Below are 23,278 nucleotides of genomic sequence, written 5' to 3'. Positions count from 1 at the left end.
TGCTAAGGCAATTGGGGTTAAGTGACTTGCCCAGAGTCACACAGCTAGGAAGTGTTAAATGTCTGAGACCAGATTTGAACTCAGGTCCTCCTGACTTCAGGGTTGGTGCTCTATCCATTGTGCCACCTAATTGCCTGGGTATGGTGATAATTTAATAAGTGGAAGCATCTTACCTATGATGATATGGGTCAAAGAAAATACAGGAAAAGTAATATCAAGGATACACATGGCAAGAGGCTATTTGGCAAAGTGGAAGATATGCTAGCTGAAGTAAGAGAAATGAGTTCAAATCCTACCTCAGACATGTATTAACAGTGTGATCTTAAGCAAGTTATAATGCCTCATTTTCCACATCTATTAAAGAAGGCGGGGAGGGGATGAAGTATAGGTCTTATGAAATCTCTTTCAGCATTAAATCTTGGATCTTATATATGGCTCTCCCTATAGTGAAAGTGAGAGTTGACAGATGAACAAGCATAAGTAATATCTAGTCCTTTATTGTAGGATTGTATTGTTATGGACAATTTACAGAAAAATATGACAAATGTCCTGTCTGGGCAGGATGAAAATCTTGACTATTGATATCTAAAATTTTCCCCCAGTGGAAGGAGTACTCAATCTGATGATGTTTATTGAAATGTTTAAATTAACATTCTTCTGTTATTCTAGGGCAGGAGCTGAAGACCATAGATTTAGAGATGGAAGACATCTCAGAGATCATATAACACTCCCTCTCTCATTTTATACATGAGACCCCTGAAACCCAAAATAGTCAAATGACTTGCCTTAATATATAAGTAGTATGCCGCAGAACTGAGATTTAACTCAAATTCCCCTTACTTTAAATCCAACATTTTTTTCTATTGCACCATTTCTATTGTACCTCCTCCCTCCTCAAAAAGAAAAAAAAAACAGAGAAAGCAAATATAACCTCTTTCTCATAGCCTTAGAAAGTATAATCAGTTAAAATTTTTATTGATATTTTTTGTTTCTATATCATTTTGATTTCTTCTATGTTCTTTTGTCTCCTTCTTTCCAAAGTACCATTACTCTTAACAATGACTTTTTTTTTTAAAAAGAGAAAGGGGGGAAGTTAACAAAATTAATATTAAAAATGGATATTACATATAACATTCCATATCCATGAACCTTCTCCTCACCTCTCTCCTTAATTCTGGAAAAAAGGGGGAAAATAGCTTCTTATTGGTCTGTTTTTGGGATGTTTGTTCATTATATTTTTGCAACATAATTTTGATTGTTTTCTGTCAGTTGTTCTTTCCATTTACATTATTGTAGTTATTCTGTTATTTAGTTCTGTTTACTTCAGTTTGTATCAATTCATGTACATCCTATCCTTTCTACTTAAAATATTTTTTCCTGGACAATAATATTCTTTTGCAATAATTTATGAAAATAGTAATTTATATTAAATAATTAATGGTTAATTTTAGTAATTAATCTTAATAATACTTTTCAGAAGAATTGACTTTTTTGTTTCTGGTTTTTGCTATCCAAAAAAGTGCTGCTGTAAATATTTTAGTGTATGTGTGGAGCATTTATTTTTTGTTGATGACCTCTTGGCATCAATTTTTTTTGATCATCAGTGGGTTATCTCAAACAAAGTGAGAAGATAGGTATATTCCTTGGAAGGAAGTAGAGGAAATGGAGAATCATATATTGGAGTAAATCATAATAGATTTGTTTCCCTACTTTTGAAATTTTGTTTTCTATTGTAAGGAGGTTACTACTTTAAGAGCAGATTTCCACAGCAGAAACAAAATTGGATACATCTTTACAAGCAAAGAGGGTAATTCAAATCGAGCAATTCCTTTAGCATTGTCTACACTGGATATATTTGTTTGGAGAATTATGGTATCTTAAATCACTGTAAATACCTTAGAGAGGTAGACTCAGAATTCTATACAAGATCTGAATACTCCCCAGATATTTTTAATAGGAAGCATACCCAAGATGACAGAGTAAAAACAAGGATTCATCTGAGCTCTTCCCAAATTCATTCAAAACCTTCAAATAATGACTTTAAATAATTTCTAGAGTGACAGAACCCACAAAATAGGAATTAAACAATTTTCTGGCCCAAGAGAACTTGGAAGGTCAGCAGCAAAGAGAAGGGTGGGGTGACAGAAAAGAGGGGAGATTGGAGGAGGGAGAAGTCAGAAGCAAAACACTTGAGGAGGGACAGTAAAAAAAAGAGAATAGAATAAAGGGGAGTGGAGGAGATACAGTTAGCGATAGTAATTATGAAAAAAAAAATGTTGAAGCAAGTTTCTTATATAAAGGCCTTCTTTCTCAAATATATTGAGAACTGAGTCAAATTTATAAAAAAAAAAAATAAGAGCCATCCCTCAGTTGATAAATGACCAAAAGATATGAATAGTTTTCAGATGAAATAATCAATGCTATGTATGGGCATATGAGAAAATACTCTAAATCATTATTGACAAAAGAAATGCAAATTAAAACATTTCTAAGATACTATCTCAGGCCTATTAGATTGGTTAATAGGCCAGAAAAGGAAAATGACAAATGTTAGAGGGAATATAGAGAAAGTATTGTTGGAATTGTGAACTGATTCAAGCATTCTGTAGAGCAATTTGTATATGCATAAAGGGCTATAAAATCATGCATACCCTTTGACTTAGCTCTACTGCTAATTGATCTGAATCCCCAAAGAGAAAATAAAAACAAAAATGAAATGACATATTTATACGAAAATATTTATAGCAGGTCTTTTCTGTGGACAATGAATTGAAATTGGAGAATGACTGAACAAATTATGGTTTATGATTATGATGGAATAAATTATGCTATAAGAAATGATGAACAAGTTTCAGAAAAACTTGGAAAGACTTGCATAAACTGATGCAAAGTGAAATGTCTTGTGTACAAAATAATAGCAGTATTGTAAGATGATCAGCTTTGAACAACTTAACTTTTCTCAGCAATACAATGATACAAGACAACTCTGTTGAACTTTTGATGAAAAACACTATCAATACCAAGAGAAAGAAATTATGGTGTCTGAAAATAGATTGGCACATACTTTTTTAAAAAAACTTTTTAATTTTTCTTAAGGATTTTTTTTTGCTCTGCTTTCTTTCATTATGGAAATGTTTTGTCTGACTAAATATCATGCAAAACATTGTTTTTACATGTAACTGGGGGGAAATAAATAAATAAATAAGAATAACCTAAAATAGTGTCAATGTATGTTAATAAGCCTTGATTATTAAAAAAATGTGTAGTAAAAATATTGTGATATATCCCGATGTAAAGCAAAGAACTACATCAAATAGGAGATTCAAATAGGGGATAGTTTTACTCAAATATTTGTTTGAAGATGCACAAATGCTCCTGATATATTTGGGGAAAATTTGAGCATAACTCAAGACTTTGCATTTTGAGTTTATTTGCTAGGAGAAACAGTAAGAATGAAGAAAACGCTATTATTTCACTAAAACTCACAAGCTGCAACCCTTTGGAAAGTTCAGGTCTTTTTCCAAATAAAATACTCTATTTATTGCATATCTTCTTGATTACTAGGAGCTTTGGGTAGAGGAAGATTGGTCCCTCTTCATGCACACCATGCTCCCTATCTTCCACCATTACAGAGGCTTCCATCTCTCCATAGCTGTTGATTTTGCTAACTATTATCACATGTGGAAATCTGGTTGCAGACCAAATAGAATCCAAAAGCCATTTGTGTATTTTCAAATATTTTTCATGTATAAAACTGTGCTACTGTTTTATTTAGTAGATTCCCATAATTTTTTTTTTTACATCTGATGAAGTTTTTGCTGAAATAATAATGGAGTTTTTCAGTGTTGTGCCCTTAATTTTATTTTCCTCATAGTACCCATGGTTTTAATTTGGTGATTTTGTATAGCACAGTGATTTTTAAATATGTAGTATTCAATATAGCAGCAATGACAACATAAGTAAAACAATGCCATTTCAATTGCAGAGTAGATCCAGATGCCACAGGAATGCTGAAGACTCAATATTTGGGAGGTGCTGCTTTTCTTTATATCAATGCTAAAGCATTGAAGAGCCCTTGTTGATTCTTCTTGGAAATCAAGGGAAAAGGAAACTGTCTCTTGACTTGGCCTGAACAAGGACCCCTAAGATCCTTAGATATCCTTAGATATAACTCAGAAGAAATAATTGATAATATGGTACTGGCATTACATAGATGCTCCTCATTCTTTGCTCCTCTCTCTTGTTCTGGCACCTGGTTTTCAGACTGCATCATGTCTATGCAGGTTTCTTTCTTCCTTCCTTCCCTTCCTTCCTCCCTCCCTCTCTCTTTTTTCTTCCTTCCTTCCTCCCCTCCCTCCTCCCTTTCCTTCCTTCTTTTCTTTCTTCTTCCCTCCTTTTCTTCCTCTCTTCCTTTTTTCCTTATTCCCTTCCTTCTTTCTTTCTCTCTTCTTTCTTCCTTTCTTTTTCTTTTTTCTTTTCTTCATTCTTTCATTTTCTTCCTTCTTTCCATCTTTTCTCCATTCCCTTCCCTCCTTCACTTCCCCTCCTCACTCTCCCTCCTCTCCTCTTTCTGTTCTTCTCTCCCTCCTTTTTCTCCCTCCCTCCCTTTTCTTCCCTCTCCTTTCCTCCTTCCCTCCTCTGCCTCCCTTCCTTTCCCTTCCTCTGTCCCCTTCCTCCCTTTGTGCCCTTCCCGCTCTCTCTTCCCTCCTTCCTTTCCCTTCCCTCCCTCCTTTTTTTTTCTCTTCCCTCCCTTCCCTCTCTTACTTTCCAACTTGCTTTCCCTCTTGCCTCCTTTCTTTCCTTTCCTCTTTTTTCTTTCCTTTCTTCTTTCTTTTTTCTTCTCTCCTTTTCTACCTTGCTGTGTCTCTCTCATTCTTCCTCTCACAAACCAGACACACTGAATGCTTCTCAGGTAATGTACTGATTTTGGGAAGATGTGGTTGAAAGACTCTCATATACTTTTGCAAAAGCAAGCAATCAAGACCCAGAGAAATGAAACCCTTTGCCTTTTGTCACATAGCTAATAAATGACACCAAGACTCAAAACCACATCTTTCATTTCTCTAAAACCTCAGTCTTAGGACCCAAAGTTCAGAGCTGGAGGGACATTGGAAGTCATCTAGTCTACTATCTCTATTTTACATATGAGAAAAGCAATCAAGAGAGGGCAAAGTCACATTGGTAGCAAATGGTAGTGATAAGATTTGAACTCGGATACTTTTTCTCCAAGCCCAGAATGCTTTCTACCGCACTACAGTAGAATATCTTCCAGGAATGCATGCTGAAATTTTTTAAGATTGATGTCATAGCTTTCAAGCAGAGCCTTCCTCCTGACAGTGCTGGTTACTATTTTGCTTTTGGTTCCTTTGTAAACCTTGAGCTAATTGAAACACCTTATAAGTCTGATTTTGTTTTGTTTTTTCACTTCATGTTTATTGATTTTCAACATTGAAACAATTGTGCCAACACTGGCATCATTTTATATATATATATATATATATATATATACAAAATGTTACACTGAGCAAAACATATATAGAAAACACCCTAATAGCTATTATCAAGGATCCTGTCCCACAGCCACCCATGTAGTCTGACTTAGCTTGTGCATTTTGGCTAAAAGTAATCTTTGAAGGTGTCCTCTTTCCCCAAAGTTACTCCCTGGGCAGAGGTGTGCCAAATGGCTTCATCAACAGCTGAAGAAAACTGCCTGCCTGCAGCACATGATTTCTTTCCCAGTTTCCCAGGCTCAATATCTGCCTGGTTGACAGAGCCATCTTTTCCCTGAAATGGTATTTTTTTTTTATCCCTAAGTCCCCTTATTGTCAGGAATGACAGGTCAGAAATGGGCATATATTCTCCTTACCACCAGGGTAAACTGTTCTATGCCACATTCTTATAGAAATGTACTTTCTTTTGGGTGATGGAAGACAATATATTCCCATTGATAAACAGGTCCACGGGCTACCTATCAGGACTCAGTGTCATGCATCCATTTGACATTGATATGAATCTGATCCTCACTCAGTATGGCTAACAGTGGGTGCATTCTTTTGGAGAAGATGCTTATCCTGTTGTTTTCTTACTTTTGCAGTCTTTGCATAACATTTCTATATCTCCCATTTCCTCAAGTTTTCGTCTTCACTCTGATTTTTGGACTCATAGTAACTACATCTCATGTTTTATTTTAAACATTTAAAGGAATAAGGGAAGATGTTGCCATCCACTCTCAAGCAGCTTTGCATTTTCTTTGAGAAACCTCACCAAAAACATGTTACTCTTCTTAAGAGTCCTGCATGTGTATGTTCTTTTCAATAGTGACGATACATGTTGTTCCTCAGGCTCTACAGTTCAGTTACCTTGCTAGTCTCACACAATTCTAAGTTTTCATGCAACAGAATAATTTAAAACTAAGATACAATGATGAAATGGCATCTCCGGTGGTTCCTTTTCACCATGAATGTTTTGGCAATGAGCAGGTGGGAGTGAGTCACCCAGTGCTAAGACTCAGGTTGCTCATCCTGAGAGTCGCCACTGATGCTGGAACCTTGGCTGCTTGTTTCCAAGTTCACATGGGCTTTTTGGTCTTTGGCAAAGTCAATGAAAACCTGATATTTCAAAGGAAAGCAAACAGTTATTACTAAGTCAAATTAGATCAAAACACAGGGGTGTAGAAGGGATGCTTACAGAAGTGCACATACACAAGAAGTGAGACATGGTGCTTCTCCAAGAAAACTCAGAGATGCACCAACACATGTGAAAAATACTTAATTTAAAAATGTTTATCTTAATTAGTAATAAAATAATTATGAACATATTATAGGCTCTGCCTAAAACATGGCCTGGTCCATCAGATTTTAGGTTTTCTTGTTTAAAATGCAATAGGTATTTGCTAATCATAAACATCCTATTAAAATTAATATTGTAAGTTTAAAAGCACATAAAACTAGAATTAAAAGGATGTCAATTAAAAGGAAATCAGCAACTGAAGGAGGCACCATATGGGACCTGTCCAAGTTCCCAATATAGCATGTAATTTTTATATAACAGACTAATTAATTAATTAAATTTGAATTTTCTAAAATGATTGCCTGCCAAAATGAGGTAAGAGACCCTGGCTTTATCTTCCCATATGTTTATATCCCTGATGGAAATTTTACCAGGGGCATGGGTCAGTTTATATCTAAACATTTCAATACAACTTTTTTCTTCAGTCAATCAAATGACATCTATTAAGCAAAATCAAGTCTTTTATAGTTTTTTTAAACATCTCATTAAGCTGGCTAAGCCTTTTTTTTGAGGGGAATGGGGAGGATGTGGATGCTGAGGAAAGTATTGAAGGTCTCAGAAGAAAAGACACAAATTAAATCTTCTATAATATGAAAAGATAAATGGAACCTCCTGCAATTTTCTGTATGCAATAAGGATAAAGGGAAAGCCAAAAATTGTAAAAATAAATAAATAAATAAATAGAAATAAAGTAACTACAAGAGTTTTGGCTCAATTCAAGTTTAAAAAAAATGTTTCCTTAATGCCTCCTATATAATTCACAAAGATATCACTCATAAATACATTCCTATTTCTATATAACTCACTCAGAAATATATATACTCATAAAAACAGGTATGATGCTTGAAAATTAAAAGTTCATTTTCCACTCCCATTTTTATGATGGATACACTGAAGATTTTCCATAGCACTGAGTTTGGCAATTTGTACTAAGTTAAAATGGAACAACTGTGTTAGAGGCTGATTTTTGAAGCCCTTATTTATACCAAGTTAGATGATAGAAATGTCATTAGAGAACACTCTTTGCAAAAGCCCAATTGATTCAATCTTGTCAAGCTATCTAAATTTGGATAAAGATTCTATTTCAATATATCTGCCTACACTATTGACTGGATTCTGCTCCATAAAGGTGATTGATAAAATCATTTACTTTGGAATTCTATCAAGTAGAAACTTAAGTAAAGCATTAATTGTAAGTTCACTTGTTGAATTGAATACAAACTTCTTATTGTTTTGTACAGATATCTGCTCACTCATCATTAATTCATTTATTCAACAAATATTTGTTTTATTGTAAAATGATAAAAATGTTTTTTTGTTCTCAAAAACTATATAATTGAACACAAATATAAAACATGTTTGAATATATGAATGTTAATTATCATTCAAATTAGATTGTAAGTTCAAAGGAAGAATTATAAGATGTGGTGACAGATCATTTCCAGCTGGGGGGAATCAAGAAAGTTTCATAAAAGAGACGGCATTTAAACTGGACCTTGATGAGCAAGGACAGTATGAATGAGCAGAGATAAAAAAAGAGAAGGGGTGGTAAATATTCCAGACATAGGAGACATCCTAGCCAATACTAGAACTGAAAATCATCAGTTGCTCATTAAAGAAATAATTGCTTTCATACGGTTAAAAAATCCACTAATAATTTTACTCTCAAACTCAAATATAAATTCATCAAAAGCTATGCTGGGATTTGTGGTTACACACAAAAATACTGCTCTAATTAAAGGCAAATTCTATGTCATTAAAAAGATATAAATGGGACTAGCTAGGTGGTGCAGTGAATAGAGCACCAGCCCTGAAGTCAGGAGGACCTGAGTTCAAATCTAGTCTCAGATACATGACACTTCCTATATCTGTGTCGCCTGGGCAAGTCACTTAACCCCAATTGCCTCAGGAAAAAAAAAAAAAAAAAAAAGATGGAACATTCATATTCAACAGCATGTAAAGTTTTAGGGATAAATCACAACATTTCTCTTACCTCTTCAAGAGTTGTCTGACTCACTAAAAAGTTTGTGATATTTAAGGCTGCCTTGTTTGTTTCTAGTAGATCAAATATATTTGCTACTCCTCCCGCTGTGACTGGCACATGATACTCCAGCATACTAAGATGTTGGTCCTGTGAGAATCAAAGAATACAATGTATTTTGGGATGTCAGGTAGTATTGACTTGTCTAGACATAACATTAGTGAGGACTAAGGAAACTGAAGACATTTTCCCTCAGTAAATGATGTTGCAGAGTAAATATTGACTACATTGTAAAATAACAGTTTGCAAAGATGAAATGAACATTTTCACAAAATCTAAAAGATAGAAAGCAACATGAAAAGCTAATGAAAATAATCAAGTACGCTCTATTAACTTTATCTAAACATTTATTCCAAGATCCTATAGACATCACTGTGAGGATTAATAACTTTCTATGAGAATTGCTCAAAGTTACTGAAAATTGGAAATTTCACACTGCCTTCTTTTTATATCTGTCAACACTAGATTTTTTAAAGTTTAGAGCAGGATACCTACTCTAGTTAGGTAGGACAAGTGCTTTATCCTAATTGAAGAAATAAATAAAATTGAGACCTGTGGGGCAAAAGGGGACCTTTCCAGCATTTAGTATCTTCCCAGACCAGAATCATAGTTCACCGTCCTGGGCTCTTTCCACTATAACCAAGCTTTCTTTCCATAATACTGGATTTTTCTTTGCAGTTATCTTAAATCATATGACAGAATTGCATCAAGAAACCAACAAGAGAAATATCCTAAATTCATCATTCTCCTGTAAAAGCTGTCTTACTTCTTTTATGCATGGACAATACTACATTTCCTCCTGTCTGTATTACTTTCAACACTTATGGCCAAGTCCAATTTCTTATATTCTCAGAATGCTAGGACATTTTCATTTTTATAACTGATGAATCTTTTTTCAGATGACTAAGTATTTATTCATTTTTAAGATGTATACGTTAATAAGGATATAGCCAGACCACTTTGAAGAGCTCTTGCAAGTAATGAAACTGGGATGATTATCTGAAGTATGCTTCCTAAGACTATATACATGTGTATATGTGTATTTATACATGTATGTGTGTATTTATCATGTACAGGTATGCACATATATATGTATGTATATCATATATTATATTATATATGTACCTAAATATAGTATATTAGTATAATATATATCTCTATAGTATAGGCATTTAGATAGTGTAGTAGGGTGCCAGAATTGAAATCAGGAAGACTCATCTCCCAGAGCTCCAATCCAGCCTCAGACATTTACTAGCTGTGTGCTCTTGAGCAAGCCGCTTAACCCTGTTTGCCTCAATTTCCTCATCTATAAAGTGAGCTAGAGAAAGAAAGGCAAAACATTCCAGTATCTTTGGTAAGAAAATCCCAAATGAGATTGTAAAGTCAGACACAATTGAAAAATAACTAAACAATAATAACAACAACATATGCTTTGCATATATGATATATTTGAATATATGTACTTAGCAAATATTATATATATATACACATATAGAATGTGTTTATATGCACATGTCATATACATACACATATGTGTATTCTGTTGTTGTGATTTGATTATTCAGCTTGACTCTTCATGATCCCATTTGGGGTTTCTTGGTAAACATACTGGAGTGGTTTGCCATTTTCTCCTCCAGTGCATTAAGGTAAATAGAGGTTAAATAATTTATTCAAGTTCACACAGGTAGTATGTGTTTGAGGCTGTATTTGAACTTAGTTCTTCCTTTCTCCAACCTTAGTGTTCTAATCACTGAGCCACCTCTCTGCCTCCATATATATATACATATACATATAACTAAACATATATATATATATACGTAAATATTCAATAGCTAGATCAATATTATATATATACAACAAACTAAAGCAACAATCACTATCCATTTCCTGATATCTTCCCTCTGCCTCCAGTTAAGGATTAATATTAATTTTTACTACATCCTGAAAACTCTGGTCTCTATACATTTGTGAAAATATTTAGTAGATAATATAAATAATAATGCTGATAGTTTGTAATCTTAGGATTTTATTTAACTTTATAACATGTTCTATTCATAATAACTCTGTAAAGTCAAGTATCATTATTCCCATTTTACAAATGTGGAAGCTAAGATTAAGTGGCTTACCCAGAGTAATACAACTAGTAAATACCAAAGCCAGGACTTCTGATTCTAAATCCATGCTCATATTGTGATTATTCAATCATCCTCCAAGTCTATATTCCATTTGAAATCACCTTTTTTTTCAATCACATATTTACCTTTAGATATGTTTTTGGGAAGTGTAGTTGCATGAACTGTGTCAGAACTTCCATATTTGCTTTACTGTTTTTAAAATGAACCTTTACAGTAAATCCTCTTCCAAATCTAGAAGGAAAAATTGAAAATGTGATGTGAGCAATGCTGTAGTAAAGTTGTTTCACTGGAAAACTAGATGAAAATCACTGATTTAATTGTGTGCAAACTGACCACATTATATGTATATATATATATATATATGAACATATATATATATATAATAATAGTAGGTGATATTTATATAACTATATAATATCTCTTTATAAGGGATTATATAAATAAGTCTCTTAAAACTTATAAAACAGTTTACAGAGATCATGTCATTTTATTTTCATCCCTGAGGGATTATTATTATCCCCATTCAATAGCTGAGGAAACTGAGGTAAACAGAATTTCAGGGCCTTGCTTAAGATTGAATAGTTTTTAAGAATCTGAGCCCAAATTTGAATTCATATTTTCTGACTCCAGACCAAGCACTCTATATGCTATGGAACTACTTAGCTTCCAGCCCACTCCTCCCTCCCGCCTCCCTCTCTCTCTCTCTCTCTCTCTCTCTCTCTTGATATAGATATAGAAATATGTTTATATATAAATATATATCTCTATCTTGAGAGAGGCTTTGGTAATTCTAGGTTATCAATTCTAGTATAAATCAGTATTAATAAAATTATTTATGTGTTTATTTCTATACATGAGATTCCTCCCCTCCATATATACACACACCTTACAGGCTTCCAAAGTAGTAAAACTATAAAGCAATTTGTGGAAGAACTAGGAAAATGGTAATTAGCTTACTGTCAAGTCTAGAATTTAATGTATTTGTCAAAGTTCAACTCAACCTGAATTACAAAATAATAGTATAAATGCCTTAGTCTACGTCCTCTCTCTCGCTCTCTCTCTATGTATATATATATAACATATATATGTGTATATAATTTTTCCATCAAACACATCATGAGAAAAACCAGCCTTAGTAAGCTTTAGATGTTTCCTATTGTTAGGTTTTAAAAGTAAAATAAACCCAAAGTAAATATTTTTTTAAAATTTTAAGGGGAAGATATTAATTTCGTTCTAATGATTGGCCTCCCCACTCCATTTTCTCAATTCATTGTATAACAGACAACTGAAATGATCTTTGAAGCAGAGCCCCGCACATATCTAGATCCATTTAAGAAACAATCTATTGGTTATTAACCTGCTTTTTATGTGCTGTAAAGAACCAATGCATTGGAACCTTCCATTCACCATAATGGCCAATCTGGTACAGAGAGCTTCACATTCTTCCATGCTGAAAAATAAAGTGGAAAAATCTTCAGTATTCTATAACAGGATTATAATTAAGTGCTCAACTTTGATTATGTGTGTCTTTTAATGAACTAAAAATAATGACTTCATTACTGGACTTTTGTAATTGTGATGATTCTTCTTGCTATGATGATCACCTCCCTCTTAGCCCATTATCTTACTTGTTCTTACCTTTGTGCTTTTGCTGCTATCATCACTTCCAAATAGAATCTGTCCTTGATTCTCCACATAAATCTATTAGTTCTTTCAACACATCCCAATTTATCTTTTCAAAATTTTCCCTAAAGAATTTGTCTATTTCTCCTCTAACTTTTGTCTTCCCAATTTAGCTGAAGGAACTATAATTTCTTGATTTCCTTTGAGAAGATATCTATGACTCCTAAATCTCAGAGGGATCAGGGTCTTCCCATGTCCTACAAATTCTTGGTTCCCAAGGAAGTGAGTATGAATATGCAGAAGAGGAAACAGATCTTTATTAAGAGATCTTATATTAAAGAAAGTAATGGGGATTTCTGTCACAAGATCTAGGGTGCTTTGTTTAGGAGTAGAAGTGAATAAAGTCTATATTAGGATAGCAATCTTGAGTCACCAGTGGAAGTACCAGAATAAAAGATAGTAAAGGTAAATGATATTTTTAGGGTGATAAAGGCTTAGAATGTTCCAAAAGCTGGAGGCTAGGGTGGGCTAGGACTAGAGTTATAAAGTTGCCCTGCTTAGCAAGACATGGAATCTGTCCTTGATGCTGAAAGGGATTTCTTTCCCCACTGTTTCAGCTTTCTGTCCCATCTTCCATCATAAGTCTAAGATCATTGTCCCTGGAATCAAAAGAGTTGGGTTCAAATACTTGATCATCTGTATGACCTTGGGCAAATTATTAAATCTGTGCTTAGTTCCTCATCTGTAAGACGAGTACTCCAAGGTCACTTTCAGTTCAGATCTAATGATCATATGATCCTCCTTTTGTTTTAAAAATCTTTTAATTTAGAAGGATTTTGGGGTTGAATTTACCAGGTGAAAATCCACAAGAAAACCATAGGAACACTGAGATCTAGGGAGGTATTTGCCTAGTTAGAGATGCTTAGTTCCTAAATAGAACTATCTTCTATCTAGTAATTATCAAGGACACAGGAGGAGGCCCCAAACAGCAGCCTCACAGTTCAATAAAGAAAATGACTTTTCTAACATTTCTGAAGCAATAGTGATTACTTGTATTCTCAAATTAATTATAATTATAATAATAGTAATAATAATTAGCATTTATATAGAGCTTTAAGGTTTACAAAGCTCCTTACAAATGTTATCTCACTTTAGCTTCACATAACACTGGGCACAGCTTATTCCCATTTTACAGATGAGAGAATTGAGGCAGGTGAGATTAGATGACTTCCCCTGAGTTACACAGCCTAGGCCAGACTTGAACCTGGTCTTCTTGATTCTATGTCAAGCTCTATTCACTTAGACCAGGAGTATCTTCTTTTGTTCAATCCATAAGGGAGAAGAAAAGACATTTAGAGTTGTATTCCTTTATTCCATGGCCAATTCATGTTGACTGCTCTGGTGCTGAGGGATAGCTCATCTACTCAATGACATGGAAAAATACTGGTTTCCTTCCCTAAGTTTCAGCACTATCCCTTAAAAAGAATAAAATAACTATTGGAAGAGAGGGATCCTATTTGTACAAATTCCTAGATTTAACACTGGTTAGCAGATCATGGAATATGGGCCAAAAGCACATGGGGGTTTTGGAGAATAGATAGGTGATTTTATTGCTTAAAAAACTTCTGAATAGGATATTCCACACATTAAAGCAGATCAGCAATTGTTTTGCAACTTCCAGTCCTAGACAGTTGGCTGATGCATTCTGAAGTTAAGTGGGGTGTGCCGGAAAAAAACCATATCTCAGAAGCAAGATTTCAATCCAGGTGTTCCTGATTTTAAGGCCAGTTCTCTATTTTCTTTTTCATGATTCCTCTAAATAGTCTTCTTTATAGTTTTAAAGTTTATGAGAATAATCCTAGCATATAATTACTTTGTATTAAAGAATATGTTATCCACATCCTCTCTAATCTAATCTTTAAATGTATGCTTAGGATATGCTATATACTTAATTAGAAACTATTAAACAAAGATTAAGTTTAAACAGATAGTTTGACTAAACAAATATATAATTAAATTTAGATAGATGATGGCTTGCATCCTATATCTTCAAGGTGACTTAAGTCTGTATTCTTGAATCTGCCACCACTTGTTTCCTAGAACATTGCTATGTATATATGAAAGGTAATCAATAAATCTTTATTGTTTTAATGAATTGCAAATATTATAACTGATTGTTTTCCTGAATATCATCATGAAGATATATTTCAGAGTTTGTATTCTTAGATCTCCAAGTTTCTGTAATTCACTTTACCTGTGAGAAGTAAGTATCACTGAGCATTTGTTTTGTACTTCTTCTGAAATGATCTTCCAGAGATGTCGTTTAGATTTAGGATCCATTCCAGAGCTTGGCTCATCCTTAATAAAAAAAATCACAAGAAAAAGTAATTAATCAAATTAATTAATTTTTGGATGAGATGCCTTACATGAATCATCACCACATCTGGCTTCCCTAGACCTGAACTCCCTTAACGAGGTCCTATGACTGACTCATTTTAGGTTCCAGAGGCTTGTTTTTGCAGCTGTCAAAAAGCACCAAGATTAATCATTTTAAATTGTCGTTCCATTCCCCAAAGTGACTATGCAAAATGACACCTTGTTATTTTACACCTGCCTCTTCTGTGTTTTTTTGGTTGAATTTCTACTTCATCGTCTGAGAAAATAAGGTTGGCACTTTTCTCTCTGCATGGTCAGGTCCAGATCTGAGGCCGGAATGCTAGGCTTTGTCCCCATCTCACATGGCCTGAGCCAAATTGTCAGTCCACTTTTGAATGTAGAGCTATTTATTATTGTTGCTGAGAATATTCTCTCTAGTTGCAACAGAAAGAAATGGGATGACACGTGAGAGTGCTTGGAATGGTAAAGAAACTTTGGGATGACATTAGCTAGTGGTTCATAGTCACAATCTGGGAAGATATTTTTAAAATTATGCATTATTTATTGAACGGTGATAATTTTGATAAAAGCAGCATACATTTATTTAGTGATTTAGAATTTAGACAGCATTTATTTTAAAATGCCCCTTTTGAGATAGATAAAATAAGTATTATTATTATTGTAGTGTGCCAGGCAGTTTAAAATATTACCTTTATTTTAAAATGAGGAACATTTGCTTCAGAGATATTAAGAACTTGTCCATGGTCAAAACTGCCAGTTGGCAATGAAAGAGCTTGAACTTCAGCATTTCTATATCCAGTGTTCTTTCTATGCCATGATGCCTCTTACTGAACCAGGTTGGTGGTATAAGCCAAAGAAAATGTACAAAAGATAAATGTGCCCTTAAGGAACCTATATTCTTTTTGTCTTATAATACTAAGTGGATACATATGTTATATATGTATGTATGTATATATATAAAATATATGTAATAAATATAAAATATACATCCTATATAACAAACATGCACATAGCATATTTACATAAATATGTACATATATGTACAATGGATAAGTACAAATATATATATATATATATATACACACACACACACATATCTCTATATATCCATTTGGCTATATCTACCTGTATCTATCTGTCCATCAATATATATGTTGAAGAGACATTGTAAATGGGAAAGTTGAATCCAATCAAATAACAAGTATTTATTAAGTGCTCTGGGAATACAAACACAACATTAAACAAGTCCTGCCATCATTAAATTTGATTAGGGAAGAAAATATATATTCATGTAAGAATATACAAAAGTCATACATGGTCACTTATGAGAGAAAGGACTAGCAGCTGGGGAACTCAAGAAAAGCCCTAAGGCCTTTAAGCTGTTAAGAATTTTGAAGGAAGCATGACATTTATAGAGGCAGAGGTTAAATAGGAATACATCAGCCCGTGGAAAGGCATGGATATAGGAGATTGAATGTTGTGTGGGAGAAACAACAAAAAGTCATTTTAAGTCAACTTTTAGTTAACCATAAATTGTGAAGGGGAACAGTGTAAAATAAGCCTTGAAAGGTAGATTGGAACCATCTTGAGAAGTTATATTCCAAACATAAGTTTGTCTTTGATCTTAGTTGTACTAAGGAGTCAATGGAATCTATTAAATGAGAGTTTTAGTGACATGATTAGATATATGCTTAGGGAACAGCAAGTGAATTGATAGATGTTTAGAGTATGGATTAGTGAATAGAGAGATTTCAGGCACAGAGACCATTTAAGAGTTCTGCAATATCAAAAGGTAATTCGTTAAAGAGAATTAAAGCAAATGAAACTGCAAAATTTTAAAATAATATTTAATGTTTCCCTGAAATAAGGGTTATTCTTTTAAATAAAATATTCTATTGATGTTATGTGGCTATAAATTATGGAATACTAGAATATCAATCAGAAGGTAGTGGTGCAGCACAAGGTGAATGTGAACAGTTCACAAAGTCAGATAGTGAATATTTTCTTTTTAAAAATGACCTTTTGGGACCACATGTGCAAAAATATTTGTAACAGTCTTTTTTTTTGTTGACTAAGAATTGGAAATTGACTGGATGCCCATCAATTGCAGAATGGCTGAATAAGTTATAGTATATGAATATAATGGAATATTATTGTTCTATAAGAAATGATGAGCCAGCTAATTTCAGAAAAAGCCTGGAAAGATTTGCGCGAACTGATGCTCAATGAAGTGAGCAAAACCAGGAGAACATTGTACACAGTAACAGGAACATTGTGTGATGATCACCTATGACAGACTTAGGTTTTCTCAGCAGTACAGTGATCTAAAACAGTTCCAATACACTTGGAATGGAAAATGCTATCCACATTCAGAGAAAGAACTAGAGAGACTGAATGTAAATCGAGCATTGTTTTCACTTTTTTTGTTTGCTTTTTCTTTCTTGCGGTTTTTCCCTTTAATTCTTGTTTTTCTTTTATGACATTACTAATATGGAAATATGTTTAAAATGATTGTACATGTATAATCTATATCCAATTGCTTGCTATCTTGGAGAATGGGGAGGTAAGGAAGGAAAGGAGGAAAAATTTGGAACCCAAAGTCTTACAAAAATGAATGTGGAAAACTATCTTTACATATAATTGGAAAAATAAAATGTTATTCAGAAAAAAATTAAAATGTCTTTTCTTTGTTAGAAAATTCTGGTGGAATGTTTCTAAGTTAGTCTCATTTCCTGTCATTTTTTTTAGAGTAAAGGAAAAATAGCCTAAAATAAGCAGTGATGAAATGAAGACTCTTGACTGCAACCTATATAGATTAGTTAGCCGTGATTTTGTTCATCCAGGGGGATGAACTATCCAAAAAGATCAAGATTATAGAAACTGCTTCACTGAGGTAAGCAGGACAAGGGATTCAGGTGAGGTGAGAAGGCAAGCACTACCTAAAGAACCAGAGAATGCAGATTTACAAAACATAATGATATGAAAGCTGGAAATTTACAGAACATAACCTTTAAGGTCCAGATTTTTTTTTTTGGGGGGGGGGGGATTTATTACTGAGAATTGAAGAGTGAAGAATAGACTTCATAACTAGTGAGCCAGATGGACTGAATGAAGTAGATGGGATCAGGAAAACAAGAAGTCCTTTCTGATGATTAGACTCTGAAGTCTGGAAAAAAAAAAAGATTCCCAAAGGCTATGGAATGGCAGCTCAAGGTAGTCGATTTTTACATTGAAACAGAAACTGGGTTAGCATCAAAGAAATTAGGCAGGACTTTACTAAAAAAGTAGAATATATCTGTAGCTGGTGGAAGATTATAAACTATAAAAACTTTTATAATCTGCAATTCCAGTTGGAATTAAGTTGGAATTCCCAGGAATTATTCATGACACATCTTATTACTCTACTGAAATCCACACAGAGTTCTAAACTTTCAAAAGGAAGCATCATTTTCTGGCATCTTGCTTGAGTACAAAATTGATCTCTGATATTAATTGATTTAGATGAAACACATAGACAGAAAAGTATGATCTGTGTGAATTTGTGAAAATGTGATCTGCTTTCTCTAAAGCTTAGCAGCTTTGCTATAAACTATTCACTTACCAATAGTAGAAGTGATGGCTTCCCAATCAAAGCTATTGCAGTTGATAATTTTCTTTTTGTGCCATAGCTGCACATACATGTTGATTTTTCTTTATAGGGCATCAGTTGAAGTCTCCAAAGAAGTTTATAAACAGTCTGTGGAAAAAACAACAGCAATAAATTAGAATTGTACATACACATGTATACCTTACAAAAAAAAAAAAAAGTAGAAAAAAAAAAGAATTTGTCTTTAGGAACAGAGAACTATACGGGATGATTGGATTTTAAAGGGAGATAAAGGGGGGGGGGGTCAATAATAATAAGAAACTTCCCCACAGTAGAGTTGTCCCAAAGGGAATTATCCATTGCTTGAAAGCTTCATCAAGAGCTATCATAAAAAGATGCCATGATTTAGAAGGAGTTGAATGAGATTATCTCTAGGATTCCTTCTAATTCTCTGTCTATGATTTTATGATCTTAATCACCTCAATAAAACTAAGATTACTAGAAAATAAAATTTTTTCTTTTTTTTTTGTCAGGCAGTTGGGGTTAAGTGACTTGTCCAGAACCATATAGCTAGTAAATATTAAGTATCTGAGGATTTGAACCTTGGTCCTCTCTACTCCAGAGGTGATATTCTATCCACTGAATCATCTAGCTGTCCCCCAGAGTAGGGAACTTAAAACAAATGATGAAGTTTAAAGCAGAAACACAAAGTGTTTTTTAAAAATAATCATGTGAGATATTTGTTTCTTAATTTATAGAATAAAATAAGCATTTTTAAACATAATACAGTAAAAAAGATGATTGTACATGAAACTGCAAATCTTCTATGTACAACTTGTTATTCCTTTCAAAAGTACAATAATATTAGCATGTGAAATTTTTTCTTTCCAGATGAGATAATATTTATAAAGCAGTTAGCACAATGTCTGACACAAAGTAGGCACTTTATAAATGTTTGTTCCCTTCCCTTCCTTTTTCTTTCCTATAACCACCCTCTCCACAAAATTCTATGTTTGAAATAAAGGTCTTCAACTAAATAAGAAAGGAACAACAAAATAGGATAAGGAGATGAAATAGAGACTACACTTGTGACTTCATTGATAAAGGAATTTTTAAGGAGGAAGCTCTCTCTACCAATGTAGATTGGCATTTTCTCTATAGCTTATATTCATAGAGAGTCTCCTAGGCATTGAATACTTAAGTGACATGGAGCCAAGTTGACTCCAATAAAAGGATAGAATTTGATATCTCATCTTCTTTATTTTGAGGTAAATTTTCCATCAATTGTATCTTTCTGCCTATTGCCTTTGCAAACCTGCCTTGTTGAACAGAAAATGTAATATTGCCATTTTTAAAAAGAGTATTTATTGTTGTAAACAAAATCTTGTCTATTTAATCACTCTTCAGCTTAGAAATTTCAATAATGCTTCTTGAGATGATTGGTAAATATGTCCAGAGACTTCCTTCAGTGTCATTTTCTTTTGATTGACTCAGATATTTAGAGCATGTCCTTCCATATGACCCAGCTCCCATATTTCAAGCTTAAATACAGTCCAGACTACACTATTTTAGTGTTGACCCTTCACTTGCCTTATTTTTAATATTTCATTCCAAGAATCTTTCAATATTCATTTTAGGATTCAAGACCAATGATCAGAAAATATATACCCATTCAATCCTAGGTGTTTCTTTTAGAAAATGAACTAGGGCTATTGACACTTTATCAAACTGCAACAGCAGCCATGCCTATAAAATATGTTGAAGTCTCTGTTAATAGTGGCACTATGAAATCCAATGTGCCTTTTCCATTTGGCATTTATCCTTTCAGTGGAGTGTACCTTCAGAAATTTTTCAACCTATCTAAAATCTTAGGGACACAATTTGGAAACTGTTGAAGCTCACCACAAATAATTAAAAAGAAAGATATGAACAATGTTTTGAAAAAGTTAACTATACATAAAATATGGAATATTGAAAATAGCTAATAGATACAACATAAATAAATCCTGACAGAATCTAATAACAACCTCACAAGTTAATATTAGATGAAAATCCTGATATTCTTAATGAGAATTTGCATCTACATGTAAAAGCTGGTGACTCCCTTTTCTAGTGAGGGACTAAAAAACATTTTTTCTTGAGGAATATATTGTATTTTAGGAATTAGTAAAATGAAAAGAAAAACCCTTGAACATTTAGCTATGGTAGACAATTTATACATACATACATACATATATATGTATGTTATCTTCGTAAAAGTATTCTGTTCTTGTAAGCTTGGATTTCTTTATGCATTTTGAGCATAGAATTATATCATAGACAGAGAGTAGAAGAAACCTTTGAAGTCATATAATCCAACCCTTGCCTATACTGTGATATGTACTCAAGGGATGCTCTTGGAGTTATTTCTGTTGTAAAATTCTGCTAGCAAAGAGGATCCAAGCTGAAAAAAGGTACAAACCCTAGAGCCTTAAACATGTCTATAAACTAATCAATTCAATCTTTAATAAGTAAAGAGCTGTAGTTGATCAAATCAAAATGGAAGCTGCTCTATTTGACCAAAATTTCAAATTATGCCTTGAAATTCCCTTCCCATATGGTTTAACTGCTTAGTGAAATGATTGCCCATTCTGAATATACCTAAGCTTTATTTTCATAATCACTTCTATCTTTAAAGGACTGATCAATAATTTTGGTACCAAGAAAATTATTGGTTTGTTTTTATTTTTTATTTTTTTGAAACTGAGTTACAGTGAGTTTCCCCAGAGACCTAATCAGTAGTGAACACGAGCTAGAAATCTTAAGGCTAATTCAAAGGTCTCAAAATCAGTTGTAGCTGATCTGAGTACTAAATTATACATAGGTACCAAGGCAAACTCCAGCTAAAGCCCCCTGTAGGTATGTGATCCCTCATTTGGCATTTGAGAAAGAAGAGACTTTTCAGAGAGTTTTCAAATTTGAAATCTACAACCTGGAAGATGATGCTCATTTCCTCTTTCCATATAGCTCTTGCAAAATATTTAAAGCCCATATGAAGTCTATACTTTGGCACCTTTGACCCTTCACTCATTTTACTTCTAAAATTTGGAATGCAAATGTTCAGCAGGCACATTCAGAACAAATTCCAGATGATGTAATGTCGTAAAACTACAGGGCATTGCTAAAGCCTGGCTTCTCATTACATTGGCAAATACAATAGTTTTCATTTGTCAAATTGGTGGGGATGTGAAACAGGAAGAATAATGTTTTTTTCCAATGAGCTCAGCTTTTCAATCACATACTCACTTCCTTAATGTCTTTCTCTGGAATTCCATGGATTCTGGCATAAAAGTACAGATGCTCTTCTACAGTCACCAGATCATCTAAGGCATCTTCCTGTGGGCAGTAGCCAATTGATGAATAGTGTGTGTCAACTCGACCAAGGGTTCTGAATCATGAGAATCAATGGAAGAGACAGAGATAAAGACAGAAACAGACAGCCAAATGTACACACATATATACATACATATAGAGAGACAGAAACATACATGCAGATAGATATACAGACACAGAGAAAGACAGATAGAGAAAGAGAGAGAGAGAGAGAGAGAGAGAGAGAGAGAGAGAGAGAGAGAGAGTTAAATATTTAGGCATACAACTTTGGTAGCTTACATAGGCTAAAAGGAAGAAATGTGTTTTTATATAAGTTGGTGGCTAGCTTATTGAATAATAATAATATTTATATATTTCCTTAAGATTTGCAAAGAGTGCTTATAATTATTATAATTTATTATCACAATGACTCTGGTGGGTATCGTTATCCCCACTTTACAAATGAGGAAACCAAGGTAGATGGCAGGTTTTTTTTTTTTTTTTTTAATAACTTTCCCAGAGTAACACAGTTAGCCTGGATTTGAACTCAGTTATTGCTAACTTCCAGTGATTCCAGTGGAAGTCCAGTTTTCTCAAAAAAGCCTACAACCTCATTATTAAAATAATTGAATATATTTTTCTTTACTTTAATGCTCCTCATCTAAATCTTTTAAAGCCATCAGTAAAGCCAAATAGGGAATCAGGGTGGTGTTTTGTTACTTAGAATACAGTTTTTCCTACCCAGTTTGATTTCTGATGAGAATTTTTCCACTTGTTGCGATGATGTCTCCAGTCAACATTTTGAAGATAGTGGTCTTCCCTGCTCCATTCACTCCCAGGAGACCAAAACACTGGTTTGAGAAAAAGATTTATACAGTCATGAAGAATTTACAGAATATAATGAAATGATATTCCTTCTTTCTTTTTCATTTTGACAATCAGTTATTGGAAAAATAAATGCTAATAGAATTACTTTTGGATGATGAAAAATAGTTTCTCAAGTTGTATCTCAGCTCTGATACTAATTATGTGATAAATGGACAAAACATCTCTCCTAGTCTCAGTTCCTTGATATATAAAATGGGGGTGATAATTTTTATACCACATATGTCACAGGGTTATTGTGGGAAAGTTGTCTATTAACTTTAAAGAATTGTGATAACATTAATGATTGATGTAAAATTCTGGCTCTTTTTTCATAGTTTTAAGATTTATATTTCAAGATAAATGATTGGGCATGTGACATTTACTCATTCCATATATATATATATAATACTTTAAAATATCATGCATGTGTTTACTATTAACTCAAGAACCAAATGACAGCATCAGCTATTAGACCCTATCCAAACTAGC

General features: G+C 33.5%; 1 protein-coding gene across 1 annotated transcript in view; it reads right to left on the bottom strand.

Moving 5' to 3' along the window:
- Positions 1–5,406: 5,406 nt before the first annotated feature.
- ABCA12 (ATP binding cassette subfamily A member 12) overlaps positions 5,407–23,278 on the bottom strand; it is a 222,592-nt gene continuing 204,720 nt past the window's right edge. Inside the window, 8 exon segments of the mRNA XM_051983610.1 lie at positions 5,407–6,608; positions 8,783–8,920; positions 11,091–11,196; positions 12,323–12,415; positions 14,843–14,946; positions 18,587–18,721; positions 21,857–21,998; positions 22,664–22,773. Of these exon segments, the coding sequence (XP_051839570.1) occupies positions 6,501–6,608; positions 8,783–8,920; positions 11,091–11,196; positions 12,323–12,415; positions 14,843–14,946; positions 18,587–18,721; positions 21,857–21,998; positions 22,664–22,773 (936 nt within the window). The 3' untranslated portion in view covers positions 5,407–6,500.

The sequence above is a fragment of the Antechinus flavipes genome, chromosome 3, assembly GCF_016432865.1.
Source record: "Antechinus flavipes isolate AdamAnt ecotype Samford, QLD, Australia chromosome 3, AdamAnt_v2, whole genome shotgun sequence".
NCBI classification, from domain to species: Eukaryota; Metazoa; Chordata; class Mammalia; order Dasyuromorphia; family Dasyuridae; genus Antechinus; species Antechinus flavipes.
This window is presented reverse-complemented; position numbering and strand designations above follow the sequence as displayed.